The following is a 26884-nucleotide window of genomic DNA, read 5'->3' as shown; positions in this document are numbered from 1 at the left end:
GCCTACAGGATACAGGATCTTGGCGAAAAACTAAATAGTAGGACAAAAGTAAATTGTATAAGCTTATTAAAACTATACCATAGGGAATGCATGCCTTAATTAAAGCTAGATGGGCCAACAAAATATTACAGAGCGTAACTTTTTGGCCAGGCAAATGTTTCTAAAGGTTTACAAAAAAAAAAATCCCAATGAGAGGATTCCTATATCTATATAATTTTAGTTTAATTCTTTACGATAATGTTAGATGTGCTTTTCATAAAAGTACTAGTAATCCACAGAATCTTCTAGAATTTGTTTTTCTAAATAATGGATTGGAAAACATTAAACGCGGTAAATGTATAGAAAATTTGCTTGAGCAATAAAACAGACACAATTTTAACCACTTTATCGTTTTCTACTTTATTACCTCAAATTAACAAACACATTAAAGCTGAAAAAGTCTATATTTACACAGAAGTACAAAACCCCCCCAAAAAAGTTGCGTATTTCCCCCCCAAATTAATTTTTTTGCATTTTTATTTTAAATTATAAAGTAATAAAAGTTACCACAAATAAAAAAAGAGAAAGTAAATATATTGTAAATAAATTAAGAAATCAAACAAACATTGTTAAATAGGAAACAGTTTGGAGGGTAAGATTTAGCTCCATGACGCCATCTAGTGGTGCAGTGTGGGCACTGTCCAGGACAAGGAGGGAGACGAGAGCTTCAACATTCAGTATCCCACCAGTCAGGACCATCCCAACTAACAGGTACAACCCTCAATAAAATATCTTGTGTACCTTCACAGTCTTCATCAATAGTCAGTAAGCAGCCATCTCAGTCTTGATATACCGCAGAAGGGCAGGAAGTAAGTTGCAAAACTATTTTTTTTGCCTTTTTATGTTTTGCGTTAAACATCAAATCACTAGCAGCCACGGTGAAGGATACCCAACAATATACCTTACTACTAAAATACAATTTAACCTACAACTAAAACTGCTGCAACAGCTATGGCTGTTTGGGCAAACTTTGTCTGTTCTGTTAAAAAAAAAAAAAAAAAAAAATCTTTTCCTATATTGGTGCTCTGGGGTTGAACATATACTAAAATCAAGATAGGTCTCCACTGTAATCTGTGTGAATCTCAGCACTTCTCTAGCCCTGAATTTTGAGTTTAGTGACCTAAAAAATCATAGTAAACATATAATCAGTCCATTGTCTGTGCAGACAGGGGAGACAGGTGCAAGTGGGCATCCAAGCCCGGGAAAGGCAGCAGAGCAGTGCTGGAGATGCCTCTCCTGGTAACTTATTTTTCTCCATCTCGTATAGAATACAAAACAAAATGTACAGCTAAAATTTTACATTTTCGAAAAAATTTAAAGTTGGAGTATGTTTTGTGGAGGTGGGGGGGGGGCGGGGGGGAAGGGAGGTGAGGAAGTAAGCTAAAAAATAAAGAAAAAATATATACAGTATATATCTATATGTAGTGTTCAGTTTAGAGAAAGCAGGAAGAACATCCTCTGTCCTGGACTGCCAACATATCTGGAAGGGAAGTGGAGCAGCAAGCCTCCTCCCTGACGCATCAGTTGTTTCATGTCTGCGCCAGAACCAGCACCTTCTGTGTGGCTCTCTTCAGTGGCAGAAAATAAAGGTTAAAAAATTAAATCTCTTCAAAAGAAAATGAAATACAGTGAAGACACTGGGGAAAAAAAGAGAGAAAAATATTTATAATGTGTTAAGTAGGAATTTAAAGCATTAATTCTTACACAATTTAAATTGACACATATTAACACACTGATTCAAGATTTTATCCAAATGTCCGAAAGTTTACATACATAGGTGTTGTAGATATAAGATTACACATAAATGTTTTTATTCATTATTTGTATGAGCGAAAAGTCTGGAAAAGTTTCCAAATATGCTTTAATGCAGTACAAAAGTAGGAACAGGGTCCTTTAAATATTTTTGAAGCTGCAATATATGTATTTTTTATGGTAAAAGGTCTTTATTGGAATAATGCAAACAGAAATAAAATCAAATGAAAGTCTGTGACAAGCCATAATTAGGACGATGTACAGTTCCTATAAAGAAAGGACCAATGAATGTGTCCTTCTCTTACTATCCACCAAAATATTTCTAAAATCCTTGGAACAAATTTTAAGTACCTACATGGCAATTACCAATTTAGGCTCCAAAGGATGCCCAAAATCTTGGGTCCACTAAAATGATATTTTCTGGCTGTTCATAATTGGGAGTTTGCAGATTGAGGCCAGCAGCACTATAAAAATACATTCTCTGTACCCACAAGTGCACTCTTTCAGCTATCATTCGGCTGCCTATCAGGCCGAAAATAAAATGACCAAATGGTATTTTGGTTTTGCTTGTACAGGTAAACTGCATTACTTAACTTGGTCCATATAATCCCACTAAATGTGTTTATGTACACTCATTTTATCATTTTGTGTTTGTTGTGGTTCTTACTGTAAGCTATGTTTTTATTTAATAGCCTACTGTAGAACCCATACTTTTGTATTTACCAAATCTGTATTACATTTCTTCCCTGTATTACTGAACAGAAATGCTTCAGGAGCTCTATTAAGTCCTCTAGGATGCTTTTAAACTATGCTACATATTTGATATTAGCTTGACCTAATTTTTTTTTTTTTTTTTTAAATCTGCCTCCCAAGGAGCTTACAGATTGACAGACTAATTGTTGCTGAAAATTACATCTGGAAAAAAATTTTGTTTCTGTTCAGTAATAAAAATATTGGAAAACACACTTCTATTTTATATGGTACAAAAATAAACTATGTATGAATATAAAACACACTCCCAAAGTTAAGTGTAATCTATTTTTTTATTTGCTTTTGGCTGCAAGGCAAAGTTTCCTAATGTCAGCTTTTCCACATACAATTCGTGAAAAAAAACCACAGCAAAGACTGATCTGAGGACAATGATAAAATTTCATATGCAACATTAAGTAAATCCCAGAAACCAACTTCTAGGGATACTTGAGATAGGAAACTTGTTCAGAACTTGTTATCTCTACCAGCAATATGACCCCATGTACTATGAACAATAGGGAGGGGAATTTTTAACTGATAAAGGCATGCATAGGAGAGCATAAGGGGTGACTTACCTAAGCAAATATTGGTCCAATGGCAGTCCTCATTTTCCAAGATGGTCAAATGGTACGCTGGCCTAAACAGAAGACAAAAAAAGCAAAGGTTATAAGGACTGCAAGCACTTGCAAGGGTGTTGTGTGTTAATTGTAAAAAAAACATATACTACATATAAAACATTTACAAAATTAGGAACATACAAGTATCAAAAAAAACTAACTGCTGTCTGTAGGTGTTAAAAGCAAGTGGCCTTGTTTTATATGATTACACCTCCTTTAGAATAAATAACCAACACCAATTGTTTTTGCAGGTGCGGATGAATAGAGTACAAAAAGAGAAAAAATTTGGACCAAAATTTGTCAGGATTTATGGTAAAGCTCACCTTGTCAGCCTTCACAAATTTTGTACCCAATATTTTAGGAAAAATCCCTACAATCCAACTTCCATCAGATTCTATGACAGCTGCAAGCTGTGGTTTATTCCATTGACCCCAAGTCTGAGAAGAAAGCCCCAGCATGGGGCAGGGGACACAGGCATCTGGCACACTGGAAGGACTGAATGTTGTAGCTTGCAGGGAACTTCTGTATGATTTTTCTTGAGTCTCTTTAGGACAACAGTATTTTAAACGAACGGAGAACTCTTCACTTGGTCACTTTAGAATACCTTTTATCTATTCTATTTATTACTAAGTGGCAGAATATTACTGCGATTAGATATAAACGTAATATTACCCTTCATAATATCATAAATTCATAATAACCTTTATTATTCCCAACTTAGCTGGTGTTATTAAAACAAAAAAGCTTATCTAATTCGTCTCCTGCGGTCATTGAAGAAGAACTAAATTTATTGGTGGGTGGTGAGCTGCCAAAATCAGCAAGTACACACAGCATACTTTTCGATTATGGCGCATACTTACCAGCGTAAAGCCACCCTACAGCAATGGCAGGTCCAGGACAAGTCAATTGGACGGCCACCAGATAGGTCTCATTGTCACTGGCTGCTGTGTACAATGCACCATGCAATGTAGAGCTTAAACAAAAAGCCACCAACAGCACTTTTTTGCCAAAAGACATTGCATATATCTTTTGTCAATTAGCACTACCTCCTGGTGACTGACCCTGTTGTGCAGAGGGCAGATTCAGGCTCTCCTATTACACTTCTATAAGTTTATAGGACTTTTATGTTGTTGTTGACTTATAAAATCCAGGTATATTTTATTGCCATCTATACAGAAACATAGTTCATTAAACCAAAAGGGGTCAAACTTTAGTACATTTATTTGCAGGATTGTTCTTCTGATTTTCAATACACCTACAACTGCATTTCTAGGTGTAAAGCATAATTGCTAATATATATATATATATATATATATATATATATATATATATATATTCACATAATGGCTTTCCGCAACTATTTAAAATGTATATATGGCAGGAAATGCTTCTGTTGTAAAACAATTTGGCAATGTCTACCTAGAGAGAACCTTTGAATGTAGTAATAAGCTAGGTAAACTAAAAACTATATTTGGAGTGACAACGGGTTAGAACCACTGTCAGGTTTTAAGACATTTTTGCAATGGTTTACAAATGTTTAATGCACAGATATAGTTTGATAAGGCAGGCAATCAAAACACCCCTTGGACCATCTGCACCTCTTAAATTCTGTTTGAAATAGATTCTCTTAGGTTTACATACTGATTTCTTACATCTTGTGGGTGGGTTAGATGGTTTAGATCTCTAATCTCTTTAGGGTTCTATATGTGCTCACCAGCTGCAATCATTACAATTTTTGGCACTCTACTGCTAGGAGTTATCAATTTAACCCTTGAATGAATGCAGGTGGAAGATTAGGACTCTGGCCCCAGGAGGTCAATGGGTGCTTTATTTAATAGGAGTTCACCAAAGGTAAATTTATCAGTTGGTGGAACAAATATGTTTTCTCACAATGTGATGTAGATGGATAATTCAGTATCAGTAAGTGGATGTACAATGTTAAAGAAAAAATAAATTTGTGTCACAATACTCGGCGAGTATGGTCTTACCTGTGACGCTGAAATTCGTGAAACTTCTTGTCGCCCTGTGAGATCAGAGGAAGAAACATTTGCTGGAGCTCCTCGATGTAACCTCATGCTGACCTTGCGCTCTCTGTCCACTCGTGAGATTGCCCGTGGAGAAGTGTTACCTGAAATAATAGTAAAAATGTTAATTGGGATCCTGTGACATGATACAGCAAAGTTTCATTTACACTACACCTATATATTTTTCTTGACTACCGTACTTTATAATATTAAAAATTGTCAAGCAAGCCCTCCTTTGATTTATTGTAACAGTACATGCCACCCATGAATAAATGTATTTTAAACAAATGGGGTATTTGACTGAAATTAAAAATGGTTTGAAGGCAAATTATTCTTTGTAAAGATTGTCATGCTTACCACTCTGCTGAATTCGGGATGCTGGCGTAGAAGCCACGGGTTCTCCACCATTTCTTAGCCGGTTCGGAGCTGCACCAGTGGGAGGGCCAGGGGGTAAAGCCCTTGTTGTAGAACCTCTCAGCTGACCCATTCGCTCTTCTCGATCATGTTCTCTTCTTTCCCTGTCCATATCTTCTGGATTCCGGGCTGCACCCTATGGAGAACAAATTTTAGAATTTTAATCTTAAAAGAAAACAAAAAAACCCAAAAGACAGGTTATGATTTAGGCAGTGAGTGCATTTTTAAAATGTGATAAAATAAAACTTGAGGGGGAATTGAAAACCCTGGGAAACTCAAAGCATTAGATGAAAAAAAAAAAATGTATTTTCAGGAGCTACCTGAAAGTGAAAGGTGCATGGTTAAATTATATAAAAAGGTAGATAGACACACACAGCTGGAAAATTCTGGAATTTGAACTCTGGGGAAGTCCGAGGACCACAACTAGCAGCATTAGAGGGAAAATAAGATTAAGGTGCCCTATAATCTTGTGAATTTCCCTCAAAGCTATCACTGTACCCCTATACTACTTTTACTGTAGATGTCAAGTTTGGTTCCATGTATTCCCCTACTGATTGTACCAAACAGTGGGACTTAGAAAAAGGCAAGGTTCAACTTGCCTCCATGTCCAATCATTTGGACATATGGTTTTTATGGAAGCCTTCTTGGCCAGGTATGTGTTACCAGGTTCTATAAGTAGCCTTGTAACCAAATTTGGGGTAACAATATGCCAACCATGCCAAGCCAGATAATACATACTTAAGGTCAGCATTAAAATATTTATAAAAATGAACAGAATAATTACAATAAATGCATTGAATAAAGTAAAAAAAAAATTAGTTTGTAGAAAAATTTTGCATATCTGTTTCGGGGTGTCTACTTTATATATTTTTTGTTCACCAAATTTGGTTTAAAGGCAACATGCTGGTAAACTGTTTGAGAAATTACCTCTATATAATAACATTAATAAAGATTTCCATACTCACAAATTTCAGCATGTTCCAGTCGAAAACATAATCATATGAGAAGCCTTGTCGATGAAAGAGGTTACGGAAGAGTTGTCTCAGGTATGAATAATCTGGCTTGTCATCAAACCGGAGTGAACGACAAAAATTCAGGTATGTTGAAAACTCAGCTGGAAAAAAATAGGACAGTATGAGAAATATCTTAGAGCCCATTTACATATACAAACATGTGTAATTATGTATCTAAGATGAGAGGTGTCATTGCTGTACTCCTAAAAACACCAGTTGCCAGCCTACCTTTGCATTCATTTTCTAAATCATTGACCTGAACAAGAATGCAGATTGCAGGTGCTTTACTTGCATAGTGGTACTGAATCAATGAATCAAAGAACTGAACTATTTTTCCACAAACAATATAAGTATATAACTTCCATGCTAATGACTCATTGGCACAAATGTTCAACCACCGGAGTATTTAATTGCTTTTTATGATTGGAAAGTCTACAAAAGTGGCTGAACAGGTAGACTGCCCTGAAATGCTGAATGGAGTCTGCACGGCAACCAAACACCTGTACACCTGTCCAATGGGAAATTATTTTTTGAGGCAGTTGAGGACTGGTGGATAGTGGTAAACCAGAGACTCTCCCAGGATTGTATTTGTATTCTAATTGGAGAATTGTCTTGGTAATTTGGAATATTGTGTGTGTTGTGGTGGTGGTTGTAGGGGGGGGGGTATTTTCTTGCATATGTGGAACTTTCTAAAAAGCGAAAGTAAAATTGGTACCCAGTTACACCACAGAAAAAAAAAAAATCTAAAAATTTACAGACGTGTAGAAATGGGAGTTACGTACAGGGGTAACCTTTGCAGAGGACCTCAATAGGAGTAGACATTTTCTTCTCACTAATACGTTCATATTTTTGGCGCTTAGTTGCTGCCTTTAATCCCTGCCAAGGTAGCGACCCCAGGTTAAAATACATAAGCACATAGCCCAAGCTCTCCAAGTCATCCCTGCGACTTTGCTCTGTATAGGGGGGGGAAAAAAAAAATCTTAGAAATGTGGCATTTTTCAACAACAACATTTTACAATTTTCAAACAGATATTTATAGAAACTGGAAGCATTTTATTTCCTAATACCAACCAAATATTAGCCTTTCTTTACTAATCAGCAAGTGAAAATGTATTGATAGCTACAGGCAACAGATCTTTTTTTTTTTTTTTTTTGCCAAGACAGACAACAGACCCAAGACCAGCAAGCATCAGGGAAAATACCCTCCTTCAAAAATCATTGTCATTTTATTTCCTAGTGAAGCAAACATGTTTTACAGCTACCAGTATCCTTACATGCAAGTCACCAAGGGCCCGTCCACAAAGCATCACTTCAGGAAGCAGAGCCTTTGCTGAACTAATATTACAAGCATCATATAAATCCTGTTTAATAATAATAATAATAATAATGTGTAAAAACAACTAAATCGTTTTCATGTTCTTACTCACCGATACCCAGATGGGTATTTATAGATGCATATCTTGCAGTCCCAGTAAGGTTCTTATTCTCTCTATATGGGATGTGTTGATGTGTCCGAGCATCACGATACTTCTTGGCTAAACCGAAATCTATAATATACACTAGGTTGCCTTTTTTCCCAAGTCCCATCAAAAAGTTGTCTGGCTTAACATCCCGATGAATGAAATTCTTGGAATGGATGTACTCAATGCGGCTGATCTAGAACACATAAAAAGAAAACCGGTTACAGAAAAGTACACACATACTAGAGAGCTTCTACCTAGTGATGATTATTTTATATTTACTCCAAGCAAATTCTGGCATGCCAATTATAAGTTTACACAGTGAGTAACCTGCCTGACACCGTTAACAAACAATACGTTGAGGTTTTAAAATATTATTGTCAACTTTGTTTGAAACCGAACAGTCTGGGAACATTTGAAGAGGAAGTCAAGGCAGATATAAAAAGTCACACATTAACGCAGATCTGTAATAAATTATACATCCCCACCATCTGCAACAGGTTCCCTTTCAATACTAAAGGCTGCACCGGCCCAATTCATGGTATTAATGCTAACTTTTCACCAACAATACCCCATTCAAATCATTACAGCTCTAGATTTCCTTCCAGGAGCAGCAAACCACAGCCTCAACTATGCCAGAATCCCCAACAGGTTCCATTTAAAGCTGACCTTGCATTATAATGAAAGGTATTATTCACCAGCATCTTCAACCCCAAGGATTGTACAACAGCAACGCCTAATAGAAGTGGTGCAAGATAAGTGTGTTTATTTAGGTGCGCTTTAACAGGTATAATGCAGCATTTTGGCACAGGGACGGGGTACCAGTGAATAAACCAACCACGCATTTCAAAGCCAATGTCTGCTTTTATGTCGTTTAAAATATTGCATCTTACCAGTTCTTCGATTTGGTGGGAAAAAATACTTGAAAATCAGGATCTATGTCACTTATAGTTATCTGTATTGAAATCACAAACGTTATTTTTCTGGAGTATACCAATCCCCTAAGCACCCCATGTAAATGAAATTTACAGATGTTTAAAGTACAGCCTGGATGACCACCATCGCTCTATTCAGAGATACAGTGAAATAAGTGTAGCCATCCTAGTACAGAAAGTGTTTTATGCACAATCAGGTGGAAATGCATGGAAACAAGCTGTAATAAAAACAAATGCCAGCACATCTAGGTTTGGTAAGATGCAATATATTGCAGTTTTATTACCACTTAAAGTTCAGTTAAATGATATTTGTATTATAACCAGTGACATATCTCTGCTGTATTTACCATCTGATCGGCCAAAAGGAGCACCGTCTTCAGGCTAAACTTGCGGGAGCAGAAATTAAAGAGGTCTTCAAGACTTGGGCCCAGTAACTCCATTACCATCACATTGTAATCTCCCTCTGCACCGCACCACTTGATTGAAGGAATCCCCACTGCCAGACAGAATGTGAACGTACATGAACACATGAAAGAAGATTAAGATCCCATGCAGCAGCTCAGCTCCATGTAGTGTCACTGGCAGCAGAGTATAAAAATATCTATAAAGTCATTTTAACATAGGCTGTGCCAGATGCACAGGAATGTTCATCAGTAATAACTTCATATTAATATTTATCTGCATATAAAGCAAGCCAACCACTATGCAGAAACTGTGAGAAGTAGGTTAGAAAAGTGAGGGAGGAATGTATTTGCAAAACAGATGTGTTTGGGATTACTAATGAAATTTAAAACTTCGGTGTTCTCCCTAGCCCCTTTTAGCTGGGCGCAGCACCCGGCACTTTTCAGTAGCCATACGGCTGTCAGACAACTTAGGCAAAAGTATTACACTACAATTATTACAATTATATAATAGATATTGCAATCTTTACAAAAAAAAAATGAATGCTAGGAATCATAAGGGTACTAGACAGTTGGGAATAATAGAAAGGCAATGAAAAAATGGCGCATACTAAGGGGCTGGAAATGATAAATTATTGGTGAGTAGTAGAAAGCAGCCACAATATTAGGGGTTATTGGATACCCATGGAACAGGTGGGATCAATAAATTTGTTGTTATTCTGCCCATTTTTGACCACCTGGATTTAGCTTCCCCCCACCTGACTAAAAAGAAAAATTCAGGGGAGAACACTGAACTTAAGCGACCAGATTGTACATAAGTGTTTCAAAATTAAATAGAACAATGATGCACAGAAATATGCTTCAACGTGTGATATGTACAAGCTTTGCCCTACAGGTTCTCTGAGTGCAGTCACATCATGAACTGTCAAAAGCACATGGCCATCGCTCTACCAATTCAGCACAAACTTTAAGGATCTTTGCCTTCTATGAATGAATAATGTTGTGTGTGTAGTGCAGCACAAGGGAGAGCAGAAAACACTAATGGAAACAAACCCTTAGGTTTGTAGTAAAATTAGGCCATTCACTGCAAGGCAACATATTGGCTTTAGTTCATTAGCAGCAGTAGTATTTACTTGCCTCGCCTTCAGGTCTCTGCTCATAACCGGAGGCTAAAGGAAATCTCACTACTTTTGGGAATGGGAAGTAAGCCATAGTGCATAACTGACCCGTAGGACGAAGAGGGTCTGTGCTGGGTCATTGACAGATGAGTCAATGGGGGCTACAACTGCTGACTCATGGTTTACACAATGCTTTACTACGAGAGCAAAAGGAAAATAAAATAAATAAATCACTGAAGGACTGTATAAAAGTATACCCATGGTTTTGCACTGCATGGACATCAGCTGACCAAGACTGAGTGTATATGGAAAAGAGAAGGGGCAAAATCGTGGCACAAAAGGAAATAGTTAGAAAGTAGTATGAAAATATGGGACACTGGGGAGCCCACAGACCCACACACACACCACCCACAATCCTATGTATGTGTAAGGTGGCAAAGAGGGTGGGCTGAAAAATTCTAAAAAATAATTACTTTAAGTATAGTTAGTCTTACAATAAACAATCTTGTTAAAAAACGTGTCTGCCTAGTTGGTGAGCAGACAAGTCAATGTAAACAAACCAGTCTTCCTATTATCACGGCCGTGTTCTGACAGGTCTTACCTCCCCCCTGCATCATCTTGTAAAACTTGCTTTCAATGTGCAACTGAGGGTGCTTTGTCTTCACACATTCCAGTTTAATGGCAACCTCCTCACCAGTTGCAATGTTTGCACCTGTGGAAACACAACACAAATAAATCTCTCGTGAGCTTGTGTACTTTAGATCGTATAACCTTTTTATTTCAATGTCCTGGACGGTCAATACTTCTTGCTTGAATGTATTATATTTTACATACAAGTTAGATATTGAGGACTTTAACCCCCTAGCGTTCTAATTCTGTCCGTATTTCCACGCAAAAAGTGTTACTTTTTTTGCATGGAAATGTATTTTACAATGTAGGCCTATAATTCTTAGGCATAACTCACCGAAATATGTCCAATATTTAATTAAATAAAATAATAAACGTTAAATAAAATACAAACAAAAAATATGTATTACCTATATTACAGTGTTAAAAAATAGTTAACACTGTAATATAAAATATAACTGTACCGTAGCATATATATATATATATATTTATATTTATATATATATATTTCTTTGTATTGGACTCAATACAGCCATTTTGTATTGAATCCAATACAAACTTATTTGAATTTCCGGCTGCTTCTCCCGGAAAACGTCTCTGCACACACCGGGAGAAGATCGAAGAAAGAAGACGTGTCCGGAGTTTGGAAATGTGGAATTTTAGCATTTCGTTGGAACTCGCATGTGCATTCCAATCATTTCTTTTTTTTGGCATTCTAAGTGGGTCTGCCAGGTCAAGTCACTAGGTGACCCTCAAATGTGGTAATAAAAAACCAATAAGTAAGGCAACAAACCATATATGCAGGAAATTGCTTGCTGGGTGGGTGAGTTCTGAACAAAGTCAACCCACCAAACATCCCCAGAGCTGTTGTAGGAATGAATGCAAGGAAGGAACAAATATCATTTAGTTTGGAAACAGAAAGGTAATGCTTGCCAACATTAGGAACTCATTCTCACATGTGCATTTCAACACTGTTTTGGAACATTGTCATTTTAGCACACTGCCTACCAATGCACATACTGGTCGCTTTACTACATGTGTTACAGTGCACTGGGAGGCATGTGCATTTGAATACACCACGTATGTACATCGGGCTATGTTTGAAAAGGATTGGTAATGCATGATCCACATATGCAGTCAGTTAAAATATGCATTACCACGCATCAATTAGTAACATATGAAATACATGAATGTGATGCACCTCAAAAGTTCAGTTGATGTTTTTATATGTTCTATCAGTTGGTTAATAAAAAGGTACAAAATCGAGCACACAATCTATGATCAGTTAGAGAGCATTGTTAAATTACCCCGAGCACTGGTAACTGCTTAAAAACTTGTTTTAATTCTTTATCAAGTTTAACTGCTAATATCTTTTTTTTGTGGTACTTTAAAAATTAAAGATATTCAAATACACCCTCCCCCCCTTTAGGCATGTTTTCTTGGCACCAAGGAAATTTGAGTCATTCCAGTTGTTTTACCTTCTCTCCAAGACAGGCTCTTCTGTGTTGCTAATGACACATTTCAGCCATAATTACAATGTTAAAAAAACAAAAACAAAACAGGTACACCAATGTTCTACAAAAAAGAACTTCAAAGGAGGGTAAGCCTTGAGTACCTATTGACCTTCTTCAAAAAAAAAAAAAAAAAAAAAAAAAAAAAAGCCTAATTAGCAGGGACAGAGAAAAGTAGTTGCAGTCTGTTACAGATATGATTACCACCTAGAAAGATGAAAAGGTAGTTTACTTAAACCAGCTACACTACTTAAAAAAATCACACCTTAAACAACCCAAGAATGGTGGGTGGGGATAGCATCCAGTTGTCCTCCACTGTTCTAAAACCCATCGTTGTGGGGTCACTTAGGCACACACAAGAAAAATTACCTGGCATATTTCAAATTCACTTTAGATTCACCACAACACCTAATAAATGAATGGCTCAGAAAAAGTTCAGATGCTTGAATGAAAGGTTAGCGTTACATGCGGGCTTTGGGTATATGACTTGTAAAGCACAGACGCTAGATAATCTACCACCCGTATATTTGTCCCCCAACAATCCTCAGTGATCTGTCCTGCTGGATCAATGAATGGCTGACCATTAACCACTGACATTTCCAATGAGGAGGGTGCAGTAGGACCCCTATCACCCATTTTACCCCCCATATAAAGAGCAGTCCTATCTGTAAGAACTAATTTATTCCTAATGTCACTGAAAATACAACTAACGATTCTCCAGTAACAATGATCTAGTGTCTGTATGCATCTTCTTTAACACCTAAAGCCGGCAAAGCAATTTTAGCCCAAATTAGCATATTTGGGAAGCAAATTTCTTTACCATTGGGCAGGTACTGGTAATAAAGCTATGTTACTTTATTGTTATGTTACTTAATCCTCCAAACCGGCCCCCAATTTTTTTAACCTATTTAAGGAGGTTATATGCACCACCTTTAGGCTTTAACAAAAGTCCCCTTAAACCCAAAAAAAAAATACCTTCTACAATTTGTTTTGTTTTAAAATAACTGTGGATTAATCTGTGCTAAATAAGCCAACAATCCAATATATTGGCTAATTAGTTCACAACATGTGAAAACTCACTTCAGATAGTGAAACCTGTGTTTTGTGCATGCAAGATGAAAAGATACAGATTACACTCATATCAGTTATATAGAGAAGGCAGTATAAAGTAACCAACGGTTATATCATAATCATTATAAAGTAACCAACAGTTATATCATAATCATTACTAGACCTATGCGGTGCTCCAGTTTCAGGTGAAACTCTTTGCATGTCTGATCAGAGATCACAATGAGGATCTCTTGGGCTGTTCAGCAGATGGGGTTATTATACACAGCAGGATTCAGCAGCAGAGACTGGGAGGGTTCATATTCACCCTCTCTCCTTGTGAAACATAATGCCTCCAAACCCCATTAGGAGTACACAGACCTAGCCATGTTCCCGTCCTTCTCCGAGCCCCCCACCATGTGATGTGCAGTCCGTTAACCCATTGTGAAATGCATGCAAGCCCCTCTAGGAGTTATAATATATGAGCAGCTGGGGAGCCCCCAGCCAGCACCCCTTACATTGCAGCTGTCTCCTCTAGCTTGTTGCTGCAAATGACATTGAACATCCTGTTTTGCTTTAGCTGCAATGCATTTAAGCTACCTAGAGCAAATCAGCAGCTAAGCTGTGCCTCAGAACACAGGCTCAGGGGAATACTAGGGATATCCTTCCTCCTCCAAAGTCAGAACATACACAAGTGAAACCAGTAACAAAGAGCTGAACACATAAGATTGTGTAGTGGACATTTTATACAAGAAACTTTGTAGCAAAGATCTGTGCCAGCTACAACTCAGATGCTTATTTCTTAAGTTATTTAGAACTACTAGTCTCCTACTAGATTGTAAGCTTTTCAGGTCAGGGTCCTCTCCTACTGTGTCACTGTCTGTATTTGTCTGTCATTTGCAATCCCTATTTATTGTACAGCGCTGCGTGATATGTTGGCGCTATATAAATCCTGTATAATAATACCTAGGCACTAGATATACTGTACAAATCACTGCTGTGATATAATGTTCACTGATAAACATCAGCAGCTACTAAAGCTTGCAATTCTTTAGTTGTTTGTGTACAATTGCTTTAAATTTTAGATTGCTTTAATAAAGTATGGGCAGCTTTTTTCTGGTAGGACAGATCCAGAATAGTTTGAGGAAACTTTAATGAACCTCAGGCTATGTACACGCGTCAGATGATTCTTGCTCAATACGAATAGTCCGTCTCGTCTTGAGTGAGAATCTAACGTGTGAGATCGCCCAACATCGTTCATTAATCTGTTCTGACATACCCATGAATAACAGACAACAAACGGCCCCAACAGGTAAAAGGAGAAGATGATAGCGGGTGCTGCTCGCTTGTTAGCCCCCCTCTACATAGAACAGTACAGTTCTGTATATAGTTACAAGTCCATCAAGTCCAACCACTAGGGAAATAAACATATCCCAGATATAAAACCCTATATACATAGTTGATTCTGAGGAAGGCAAAAAACCCTGGTACAATTTGCTTCAACAGGGGAAAACAATTCCTTCGTGATTCAATGAAGCAATCGGATGTTCCCTGGTCTGTTTTCTTTGGAGCGTGCGCACGTAGCCTTGGGAGCCAGTTAAAACCCACTGCACGCTTACATTACAGGTAGATCAAAACACAATATCACTATTGTCTAGGAACAGGGTTTATATCTGCTTTTAAACCATAAACTGATTTATAGCTAGATTCAAGAAGCATGGAGCTCAAACTTATAGACAAACACATGGACTGACTGCAGTGCAAGCAGTAGTCAGCCTGTGAATCAAGGTCTCCGCTAAGGTTTTAGATTTTCAATACAGGTTGACTTACATTGAATGGGCACAGAAAAGATTCACTAATTCAAAATATATTGATATTTTGTTGCTTTGCAGTCTGAAATATTGGCACATAAAAACAGGTGTATTTACTTTTAAACATCCCAATGAAAGCTGTATTGGCTAAAGTTCAGAAAATATAAACCAGAATAACCAAGATGTATAAAGGATCAATAAAAGTTGTGGACAGGTACAAATCAGGAATTGGATACCAAAAAAAATTAAAAGGCTGCAATCCCTAGGAGCCCAGTAAACTCTGAGAAGACTCTGGTACTAAGAGGTCCCTCCCTAAATCAGGCAATTTCCCCAAACAAAATGGATGGAAGAGTAAGGATGACACTGGTCAGAGAAGCTACCAAGACGCCAATAAAAGCAGTTTAAAGAAATGTCTGGCAAAGATATCAAAAGTGCTCCACAAAGGTGACTTGTGACATTGGTTGCAAGAAAGAATAAAAGCCACATTAAGTCTCTTTTGACCCAGTGCACCATTGTGAGGCAAAGTGTGAAAAGGTGTTATGGTCAGAGGAGACCAAACAAAATATTTGTGGGGGTATTCCTCTGCAGCAGGGACAATACACTTGTCAGGACAGAAAGATGGGATAAAATACCATCAAATTATTGAGGAAAACCTGCTGTCCTCTGCCAGAAGTGGACAATGGGAAGAAGGTCTTCTTCCCAATATAATGACCCAAAGCCAAACTGACCATTCAGTGGGTGAAGGAGAGTAAGATAAATGTTATTGTGTGGCTTACTTGGAGCCCAGATTTATAATACAATTTAAAACATATGGAATGACTTAAAAGATCAGTCTACCGACCAGTTACCATCAGACTGAAAGATGTAATTAAAGTAAAGGGTGGCGTTCCAAAGTACTAATGCTGGGGGTATGTGATCCTTCATCCCGGATTGGAATACTGCTGGAAGTAAACTTCATCTTTATCACAAGATGAAAAGCAAAAAAAATGGGAAAAAGTTAGAGTTTGATTTTTTACCCACTATATTGATTGGTCGGTGTAAAATGTAGAATCGTATGGATATTTGTGCAATTTGCTACTGAAACACAAGTAACAATTTTTTTCCTGACTACATGAATTTAAAAACTTTTCCAAATAGTTTTTTGGGTTATAAAATGCACCTACACAAACCATTTGACATGTTGATGGTTTGTTGTCTTTGAAGTCACATCTTGAGTTTCATTGTGTTTCCAAGTATTGAACCAGTTGTACAGAGCTTTTCAGGATACACACTTATGTAGGACTGGATGAGCTATTATCAGCTGATTATGTCAGGTCTGAGCCGTCTTTACGTTTCTAGTCTCTGTCCAACAGCCAGTACTTTAAGTCCAATGTCTGCACACAGAATAATCCCATGGAATTCCCGTAGCCACCATAAATATCCTTTCTCCCGAGGAGGGGGCAGAGTCACCAGACACAGGAGACCTTCATGACCCGTGAATGGAAAGCAGTTAGCAGATGTTCCACCCAAGAACACCCTGAAATAGAAACACTAACCCTGGACGTCTGAGCCAGAAAAAGTTCTGTGCATAGAATATGGGTCAGTATGTTACAGATCCCACCAGACACTACACCTCTGACAGTCTGGACATTCCTTTTAAAACACCCATTACATGAACAGAAAAGTGTCGATAATTCCTTTAATATTCCAACCTTCTCAATCAGCCTAATTTTAGCTCCCAAATCCTTTCCTACAGGTCACACGAAGACAGCACAAACTATATTAGGAAGTTAGTTTTATTTCTTCCTAATATGAAAACCTATTTAAAATGTGAACATTCAACAATGAACTATTGTTTCTTATTGCTTTTTAGTCTGTTAAACATACCGCTGAAAGCTTTTGGGATATAGATATAGGGTTTTATGTCGGATATGTTTTTTTTCCTAGTGGTTGAACTTGATAAACTTATGTCTTTTTTTCAAAAAAAGAAAAAACAATGTCGATTCTGCATGAAATCTTGGTAATTGATAATTTCCGGTACTCTTTCCATCTGCCAAATTATATGTTAGTATTGATCTGAGTTCTTTTTGTTTAATACTGAATGCTCCCCCCTTATATTATAGGTAAGAGAATTGTTGTTCTTTAGCTCTAAACCAGGTAATCTCCTAGAATGATAATGCTGGTCCTCGATATAGTACAATGAGCAAGTGTTTTCACTTGGGATAAGAAGGGTATTACTTGCAGGACCACCTTGTAAACACAAGCCAAAAAATATACACACATTTAATAAAGACTAGTAAGCACCAATACATTTCTGTTCTTGGGTTTAGATACATTAACCTCCCCAGCGGTAACCCTGAGTGACTCTGGGTAAAAAACAAGCAAGCTGAAAGTGGTAACCCCGAGTCACAATCGGGGTAGTTAAAAAAGTAAAAAACAAAACACTTACCTGGTCTCACCGGCGTCCTCCCATCTTCTGGCCGCGTCCTCTTCATCGATCTGTCCCCCGGCGAGTACGCTGACATTCCCCGGGAGTTCCCGGTGACATAGGAGTGTACAGGCGCCTCTAGAGGCGTGGTGGGAATTTCAAATTATTTTGTATTGCATTCAATACAAAATAACTCAATTGAAAGCAATACACTGGATTTCATTGTCTAAAAGCAGTACATAGTCTTTCATGAAAATGTATTTTACAGTATATAGGAATAGTATAATAAAGTTTGAAGCACAAAATCATATCAAAGTTTATTATTAAATTTATTGTTCTTTATTACAGCTTACCTAAATAGATGTCTCCAAAGGAGCCACTTCCAATCTTTCTGCCCAACCGGTATTTATTTCCCACTCTGAGTTCCATCTTTTAACCTATGAAACAGGAATAAAACAGAAAATTTTGTTATTGCATTTATCTGTAGATCCCAAGCAGAAATGTATATAAGCTTTTTACATAAGAAAAATGGACACACAAAAGGTGGTTATATTTTATGTGTAAAAAACAGAAATAAACATTAACAAAAACACCTGTACAAAAAAAAAATTAAAAAATAAAAACTGAAACAAGACACTTGTTCTCTGGCTGACAAGCAACAGTACAGCTCAGCGTGTGCCCAAGAATGCGGTCAGCACCCAGCACGCCAAGAAGGGGAACATTCTGTCCAGGAATCTCAGAGGGGAAAGAAAAAAGGAAAAAAAAACTTTGCCTATTGGAACAGGAGAACATATGCAACCATGCGTACATATCAGAAAACACCACATTTTATCTTTTTCCATATTAAACCTATGTTACCTATGCTGACCATTAATAAGTTATCATTATCTGTGATAGAGACTAAAACACAAATCAGGGATCAGTTATTCACAGAATCCACCCCATGGAAGGGTCTGCTGTGAGTTTTGCCTGGTTGGACCTTAGCCTCAAGCTGCTAGAATAGACATTCCTGCACAGTTTGCTTGGTGCTACCCTAAAACCCAACATGACAAGTAGCATGTTTAATACCAACATTCAGTCCCAATGTAATCCAAATGTGCAGGACTATCGGATGACAATTACAGACCAATACCACAAAAAATAGGGTACAGATAATGAGCTAAATCACTTTATTAAACAAAATACAGTGTTCTCCCCAGTCCTTTTCAGCTGGGCGCACCACCCAGCTGTTTTTGGGTGGTTACGAAAAAGTTGGGTCACAATCAGGGGCCATTGATACCTACAGCTTTTTCCCAGCCAGCTTTAAAAAACATTCTGGGGAGAATACTGAAAGAGTAAAATATACCATTGTAGAAGGCACACAGTAAATCACCGAAAGACAAAAGCCTATTAAGGAAACAAAAAAATATATATAAATATTTTTTCTTTCCCAGCCAAAGTCACACCACTTATGGCAACATTCATAACCTAAGATATTTAGTCATTGTGTAGTTTGGTAGGCTTGTAAGTCATCAGGAGTCACAGAACTGGAATGTCAGCTCTCTGAGGTTTGTATATGGATGTCATGGCCCAACATTCATATATTCTTGAAGAGGGACCCTTGGGCAAAAGTTGCAAAAGCACAGAGGTTAGGCATTTTAACCTTACTAATTTGGGATCCTGAAATCATTTTCAAAAGACTTTTGTATGCCTCTAAATATTTTGTAAAAATTTGAGTGAACCCTCTGCACAGTTTAGATTCTAAGTGTAAACATATAAATACTCAAAGTTTAAAGTTTCTAAAGTTTTAGGAGGAGTGGGAAAAGGTTATAACCACTACCAATTATTTATTTTGCCCATCACCTTTGAGATTCCAGTTAGTGCCCATTTCCAGAGAGAACAAGAAAGGTTAAAATTTCCAGCACAGACACTTGTTCTGATCACGGCTAATCTTCCATTCACACAGGGCGATTTGCTGCGGTGAGGTTTTGTAATGCTTTAAGGGCATCTCATTATTTATTTGCCTTCGAAACATGCCAATAGGAATTCAAAAAACACACCCACTGATTATCTGTTACTACTGTGAATTTTAGCACGGTTGGTGGTGTGGGACAAAGGGATATGTGGTTGTGCATTGTAATATGTTACAGTGTGCTGGAACAAAAGATGATTGGATGCTATAAAAAAAAAAAAAAAATGCCACAAAATGCACCAACAGATAAACAGACAATGGTGTGAATATAATCCAATTTTGTGGTGTATTTTTTAGAACGTTTCTTTTACTTTTTATTTTCTATTTCCATCACAGAAAGCAGAATGTTTCCCCAATGAGATACGGCAAAAAAAATATTCCAGCAAGGGTTTAAACCCTTTCCCCACTTTGTTTAAAGCTTTGCAGAAAACCCAGCCCAGCTATTGTTTATATCACTTGCAAAACAGGCTAAGGGGTGTAAATGTAATCACTAAAGTGCTGTATTCACACACATATCTATGGCTATCCTTTGAAACCACAACACCAAGTTTCCTAGAAACATGCAAACAATCTGAAGCTCTGCAAGCTAACATTCAAACACTTTCAGGGCAAATGCACTGATTAGTTATCTAAGACACAAGGAGGCAAATTAACTGCTGTTCACAAAGGAATTTATTTCTACTGCAAGCAGTCAGCATTTCAGTTTTCACATGGTTTCAATTTTTCTGGATGCCTCATTAGAGACTGTCAAGAATCCATTATTTTAACAGCGTCTGCCTCAAAGTGTAATAAATAGATGATCAGCAAGGCTTTCTATTGAAACTTCGTTACTTAGGGCCTATGTCAAGAGACTCTTGGCTTGTGCCAATGGTATCAACTGGATTTGTTTCTAAATTAACCAAAATAATACAAAACTACATTTGACCTTTGTTTTAGTGCATTCTGCTAGTATGAGAATGCATACCTCACTGAAGTAAACAAAATCCTAACAGCCCAGGCCCTTAGGCAATGTACACACGTGCAATAATTGTCCTTGGAAAGGATCTTTCACGATCCTTTCCAACGACTACATAGTTACATAGTAGGTTAGGTTGAAAAAAAGACATAAGACTAACGACTGCACGATGCATGAACAAGTGCTGTACATATAGCACCGTTCTGCTCTATGGAGGGGGGAAACGACAAAGCGGCACCCCGCTGTGCTCTCTCCCCTTCACTTTCATTATGAGCGTTCGTCGTCCATCTTCCCTGGATCCGCCAGGACGGTTGTTCGGGTGATGAACACACACCAGATTCTCGTCCGATATCGGCCCTGAACCAATTATCAGATGAGAACTATTGCACGTGTGTACCTAGCCTTAGAGAGTAGTTCTAAACAAGAGCAAATTGCCAATGCTATATAGCCAATGCCACAAGTTTCTCTGACTAACTAAGTGATCGCACTAAAAATGAGTGCCTGCAGGTAATTTATTTTTTTAGAGATTTATGAAATAATTTTTACTCACATCTTGCATTGTGGATGTCATAAGTTTTATTATTCTCAAATGTTTCATCACCAATTGTGTTTATCATGGCTGGATCCACTCCCATCTGTCTGTGTTATGTATAAATGCACTTTGATACACTTTATTAAAGATTTTTTAATTAGCTTTTTAGCAATCTGTGAGCATTATTAGCCAATGAAACCAAAGGATGAAAAAAGAAGGAACTATCATGGAGATCAACTTGGCCTTCAGCAACTAAGGGTCTAGGTGTTATTTAGAACCATCGAAAACAATGGGAAATTTGTGATCATGCAGTGAGCCTGTTAAATTGGAAAAGGTGGGAATAGGATCCCTATTATACATTGTACATTCATCCAATCTTTCTATAAATGGCCCAGCATAGCCATAGGTTTTAGCAATGATAAGGAAGCTTTAACTAACTGTTGTTGATGTTAGATTGAAGCACCTGAACAGTCAGTCTAGGTTTTAGGAAAACCAAAGAGGGAGAGATAATTATACCAACTTAGGTTTAAAAATAACCTAATCGACACAGACACTACTCATCCAATAAAACGTGTACAGAATCGTACTTTACTACTATGTAAACAGGCTATGAAGTTATGTATGCAAATACAATATTATAAGCTGCATGACACCCAGTGTGCTTTTATGAGAGTCTGAATCAAGCTAATACAGAAACAAAGGAGAGAACTCCGCTGCTGAGCCATTTGAAAAATCACAGGATCATTTGTCAACAGGGAATGCTGGTTTATTGATGGCCAAGCATTTATTAACCTGAAGAACATCATCTGAACCAGCTCCTCAACTAAACTTAGTCAAACTTCAGAGCACCGATTCTACATCCAACTCCGGCAACTACAAGCAGGTGGCATACATGACTGGCCTAAAGTATACGTATTACCCCCCTCATCTCTATCAGTGACTTTAATTATAAAAGAAGAAAAAAAATACGACTGTACAAAGTTCTTAAATTTTAACAAGCATTCCCGATGACATCAGATGGCTAGAAATAGGAGAGGTTCAATCTAAATGAAATTGGCCATACTGGTTGTTTTATCTTACCAGTCTGTCTACAGAAAAAACAACCTCATTCACTTACTTATAAAACTATAATAAAATACCTACAGTGCATTCAGTTGTAGGCGGTCAAATCCCCACTTCCACAAAAACAAGAGCCAATATGGAATATTGATGGCATATTTCCTAAACTCTTTCCAAGTTTATTTAGAATAGAATAGATGACATTTTCCTAGCAAGGTGTACCACGGATCTTAGAGAATGAACGATGCCATAAATGTAGTAAAATATGGGAATGTACATGGAGTCAAAAGAAAAAAATATTTGCAATATCTTCAAAAGAGGACTGATTTGAAATACAATAAGATGAGCTACATGATGTAGGTATTACATAATTTTATGATCACATCAATAATTTAGGGGGAGATTATCTTTCATGGCACCACGTCCCTTCTATATAAATTCCAACGCAGGGTTTTATGTTATGTGGATTTTTCAGGTGCCCTACCAACAATAATACCACAAAATAGTATTTATAAGGAAGAAAAATTGGAATTGATAGGAATGCTGATGTATATTGTAATTACCAATACATATGTATAAAATCTTTATGTATGTTTTTAAGATGAATACAATAAATTAGATGAGTAATTGTAAATATTATGCTATTAATTGTTGGTAAGGCACCTCAAAATTGCCCATAACATAAAACAAATGTAAATTGTAGCCACTAATAAAAAAAAAAAAATGTGGATGGAGGAAACCTAATAATTTGCCAATGCAAAGTACAAACAGTACACCTAGTAGTGAACCCATTGCCTCCCACTTTGATCACTTTTATTAATCTTCAAATAACCCTTTATATTTAAATAAAAGTTTAAAAATTCAAAGGTTGTACATGATTCATGAAAAATATATTTGCATTTATCAGCATGAAGTATATTTTTGATTCATTAGTGTTTAAAGAATTTATCAACTTTTTGGCATCTACAAAAAAAATTGACAAAACAATTTACATTAAAGGAAAAGCTAAAATTGATAAAAAAAAAAAACAGTTTACTATCTACATCCCTAGTGTATTAGCTTATGCTCAGAACAGAATGGAGAGTGAATTTTGTCTAAAGTACAAGTGTCTTTATACAACTCGGCTCTTTGGCTTCTTAGCACTAACAAAATATGTAAACAGTCCTGTTCCAAGGTCCTCACATCTTCTCCAAGAATTAAGGGAATTATTTCCACAGCAGTTCTTGTATACAGAGCTGTACAAACAAGCCCTTCTCCCAAAACTTTCAGCATGCTGATACAATCTCCTAGGGAGGAGTTCTAAACCACCAATGAACATTTCTCCCTGGTAAACCGAAAACCCCCACATGTGCTAGCAACCAAAAAAAAAAAAAATAGACTGTTAAAAAGGCTCAAAGGAGCAACATGATCTCCCATGTTTAACAACACATTGGTATTCGGACGAAACTTCTCTACTTACTTATTTGTAGCAGACATTTTGGAATCTATTTTTGCCCCATGAAATTTATGAACAAGGGTGAACAGACAATGATTTTCAAAGAACCTATCCACATTAAAGTATAGCAGTTTTAGGATAACTCCTAAAACATGATTTTCTTATGAACCAGCCTACATTTTGATTTTAAACAAGTTGATATGAGATGCGTAAAAATGCAATGTGTATAAAATGCATGATAACCTGTAATAATGGAACCCTCAACATCACTTTTACAAAAAGAAGCCTCCCTTTCATACACTCTACTATCTCCCCTAATCCGCCATCAGATCACTCCGATTCCTATGCGAGTTTCAATTTGCTGAACAATAAAGGCTACTTTTGGCACTATATGCACCCACATGTTAGCGACTAAGCTCCTGCTTCTAACCATCACAGGAAGGAAAAATGTATGGTTTCCTCCTGTAAAGCAGGTCTGTTCTTGTGTTGTCCAGACACATTATATTAAAAAAAATAAATAAAATTAGATTTTGTCCGAGTCACGATGGGAAGAGATTTGCATTTTGCACTAGAGAGCCATTACCCAGATTCGTCCAAAGAATCTGGGAAATGGTAATCCAAATTTTAGCTCTATTTTATGAGTTGATGATACATTTAGGTGTTGACTGTCATCCTGATCCAGGATTTACTCATCATTTAAAAATCAGTGACTGACTAGGCACAGAACTAAACAAAGAGAACCCAAAGCAGTCGCAGATGTGACCTTAAAGAGACCCTGTCTGGACCATTCATTTTAACAAAAAATTACAAAATAAAAGATTGGATATGAATGTAATATTTAGGTGTAATTTAGCGGAAAAAAAGACACTAGTTATGATGTCCAAATATCTAGTTGCTGAGCGCTGCCGTCTTAGATGTTGTCAGAAACCCCAACAGCTGTCACTCTAAGGCAAAGTCTACGCTGACCAATTTAAAACACTTTCCAAACACTGCATGACCCATTTTCTTTACACCCCATCAAGAAAACACCCTGGTGTGGACTGACGCATTAGAATGAATAGGAATTTCAAACATGGGCATTTAAACACACAGGTTAAAGGCTGGGGAAATAGTCTGTGTAGACCCCATTTGGGGGGGGGGGGACGTCTTCCCAGAGCCGGCGCTCCGGGCACCTCCATCTTTGTCTTCTCCTCCAGGTTCCTCATCCTAAAAATTTTTTTTTCCATTCTACGTCACCCGACTCAGGCGCAAGATCGGGTGACGTAGAATGGAAAAAAAAATTTGCCGCTCTCACTGCGCATGCGCAAGATCGCACATTTTTCTCTTTGCGCGAAAAGGCTCCTTCTGCACATGTCCGAGATGCTCAGGCATGCATAGAAGGAGTGCCCAAGAGCCTCCTGGGATGCATGATGTAGGTGTCCCGGGAGGCTTTGCACTCCCATTCATTCTCCACCCAGGTCCCAAGAATTAGGAGGCGGTGCTGCACTTTTTTTTTTTTTTTTTACTAAAAAAAAGGGTGTTGTACCTAAAAAACAAAAAAAAAACTGAATTTTTATCCTACATAAAAGGGTTGTCTACCCTTTTATGTAAAGTGAAAATTCTGAGTTTAGGTACGCTTTAAGTTTAAATAGTTTTTAACTTAAAGCTCCCACAACATTTTTTAAACTAAAGTATACATACATTTCCAAGAAAAAAAAAATTGCCAGGTGAGCATTTGCATTCTACAATAATCATTTTTCTGCATGGACATTAAAAGTCATCAAGAAGGCATTTGTTAAGACTCAAACAACACTTTTCCTCACTAGAAATAACATTATAGGTGCAAAAGTTTAAAAACAAAATCAACAAAAAACACATTATGCTTCCAAGTCTGATGACGATTTACAGGATCCCTGAGGTTAAGGTGATCCAATGGACTAGTGGGCAAGTCCTTAAAATGTCCTGTACATCTTGTACTGGTTGTATGGAATTAACAGATCAAGTGTTAACACCATGATGTTCTTCTTAGAAGCCACTAAGAAAAACCTTTAATCATTATCAACAAGTCTGGACTGCATGTAGAACAGACACTGAGGTTTGTTTTGCTTCCTGAACATTGATATCAATTACTTTAAAATTTGTTAAATACTACTGACCTACAGAAAACAGATGACATACAGTGTTTATAAAAATGCCACTCACATCAAAGAAATTGCAATTACAACTGTGACCTGAACAAAGAGATGCTGGCTGTTTTATGAAAATCACCCAGCCATGAACTTATCACAATCTTTACACGAAAGCCGCATATAGTAAAATAGTTTTCAAGTTTTACTTGTAAGAATTACCGGTACTTCTTAGGTAAGAAAATCACAATCATTTAGTCCTAAATCTGTAGAGCAATGCAATTTCTAAACTGCACATAACGTAAGCAGAGAAATTGAAGAACAGGAAGCACCTCCCGTCACAGGGCTAACACTTACAGCAACTTATGCAAGCAGAATGTTGAGGTTACAGCACTAAACAGATGGGAACATCTTAGTAGTGCACAGATATTAACCATTTACACCGAAGTGGGAAACAATTAACTTTTACATGACACCAAGATTTATCTAAATTCCTTTTGGCTTGTTGATCGCACAATTCCCATATCAAAATTATACCTCTGATTATTTACGCTGCACAGTTTGTGCGTGTCTAACCCAGGGGTGCCCAACAGGTGGATCGCGCTCTACCCATAGATCGCAAGGGCAACGTGAGTAGGTCGCGTTTGCCATTTGCTTGTTCTGGACAAACAACTTCACTCAAGTCAAAACATTACCAAAGGACAATTCAGTAATGATGGCCTCAGATAATCTTATGGCAGCGTTCCTTAGGATTTATAAGCTTGCTAAGGAATCTTTACCATCCGAAAAGGACACAATGAAATGTGTTTATAAAACACAGGGCTGGCGGCTCCTCACACTGCTAATACAGGAGCTGCTGAGAATGGCCGAGCAATGTATGTAAGGCTTAAACTACTCTTCTATTCCCAGCAGCTCACGTTG

At 37.3% G+C, this 26884-nt stretch overlaps 1 protein-coding gene across 1 annotated transcript in view; it reads right to left on the bottom strand.

Moving 5' to 3' along the window:
• Positions 1–373: 373 nt before the first annotated feature.
• Positions 374–26884, bottom strand: part of CSNK1E (casein kinase 1 epsilon) — a 35692-nt gene continuing 9181 nt past the window's right edge. The window contains exons 2-11 of the mRNA XM_072421130.1: positions 18280–18363; positions 11125–11235; positions 9352–9500; positions 8037–8265; positions 7392–7562; positions 6562–6710; positions 5540–5732; positions 5147–5286; positions 3117–3178; positions 374–1676 (exon numbers count right to left, since the gene is read on the bottom strand). Coding sequence (XP_072277231.1) covers positions 3146–3178; positions 5147–5286; positions 5540–5732; positions 6562–6710; positions 7392–7562; positions 8037–8265; positions 9352–9500; positions 11125–11235; positions 18280–18355 — 1251 coding nt within the window. The 5' untranslated portion in view covers positions 18356–18363 and the 3' untranslated portion in view covers positions 374–1676; positions 3117–3145. The remainder of the gene's footprint in view (positions 1677–3116; positions 3179–5146; positions 5287–5539; positions 5733–6561; positions 6711–7391; positions 7563–8036; positions 8266–9351; positions 9501–11124; positions 11236–18279; positions 18364–26884) is intronic.

This window comes from Pyxicephalus adspersus, chromosome 8 (assembly GCF_032062135.1).
Source record: "Pyxicephalus adspersus chromosome 8, UCB_Pads_2.0, whole genome shotgun sequence".
In the NCBI taxonomy this organism is placed as follows: domain Eukaryota; kingdom Metazoa; phylum Chordata; class Amphibia; order Anura; family Pyxicephalidae; genus Pyxicephalus; species Pyxicephalus adspersus.
This window is presented reverse-complemented; position numbering and strand designations above follow the sequence as displayed.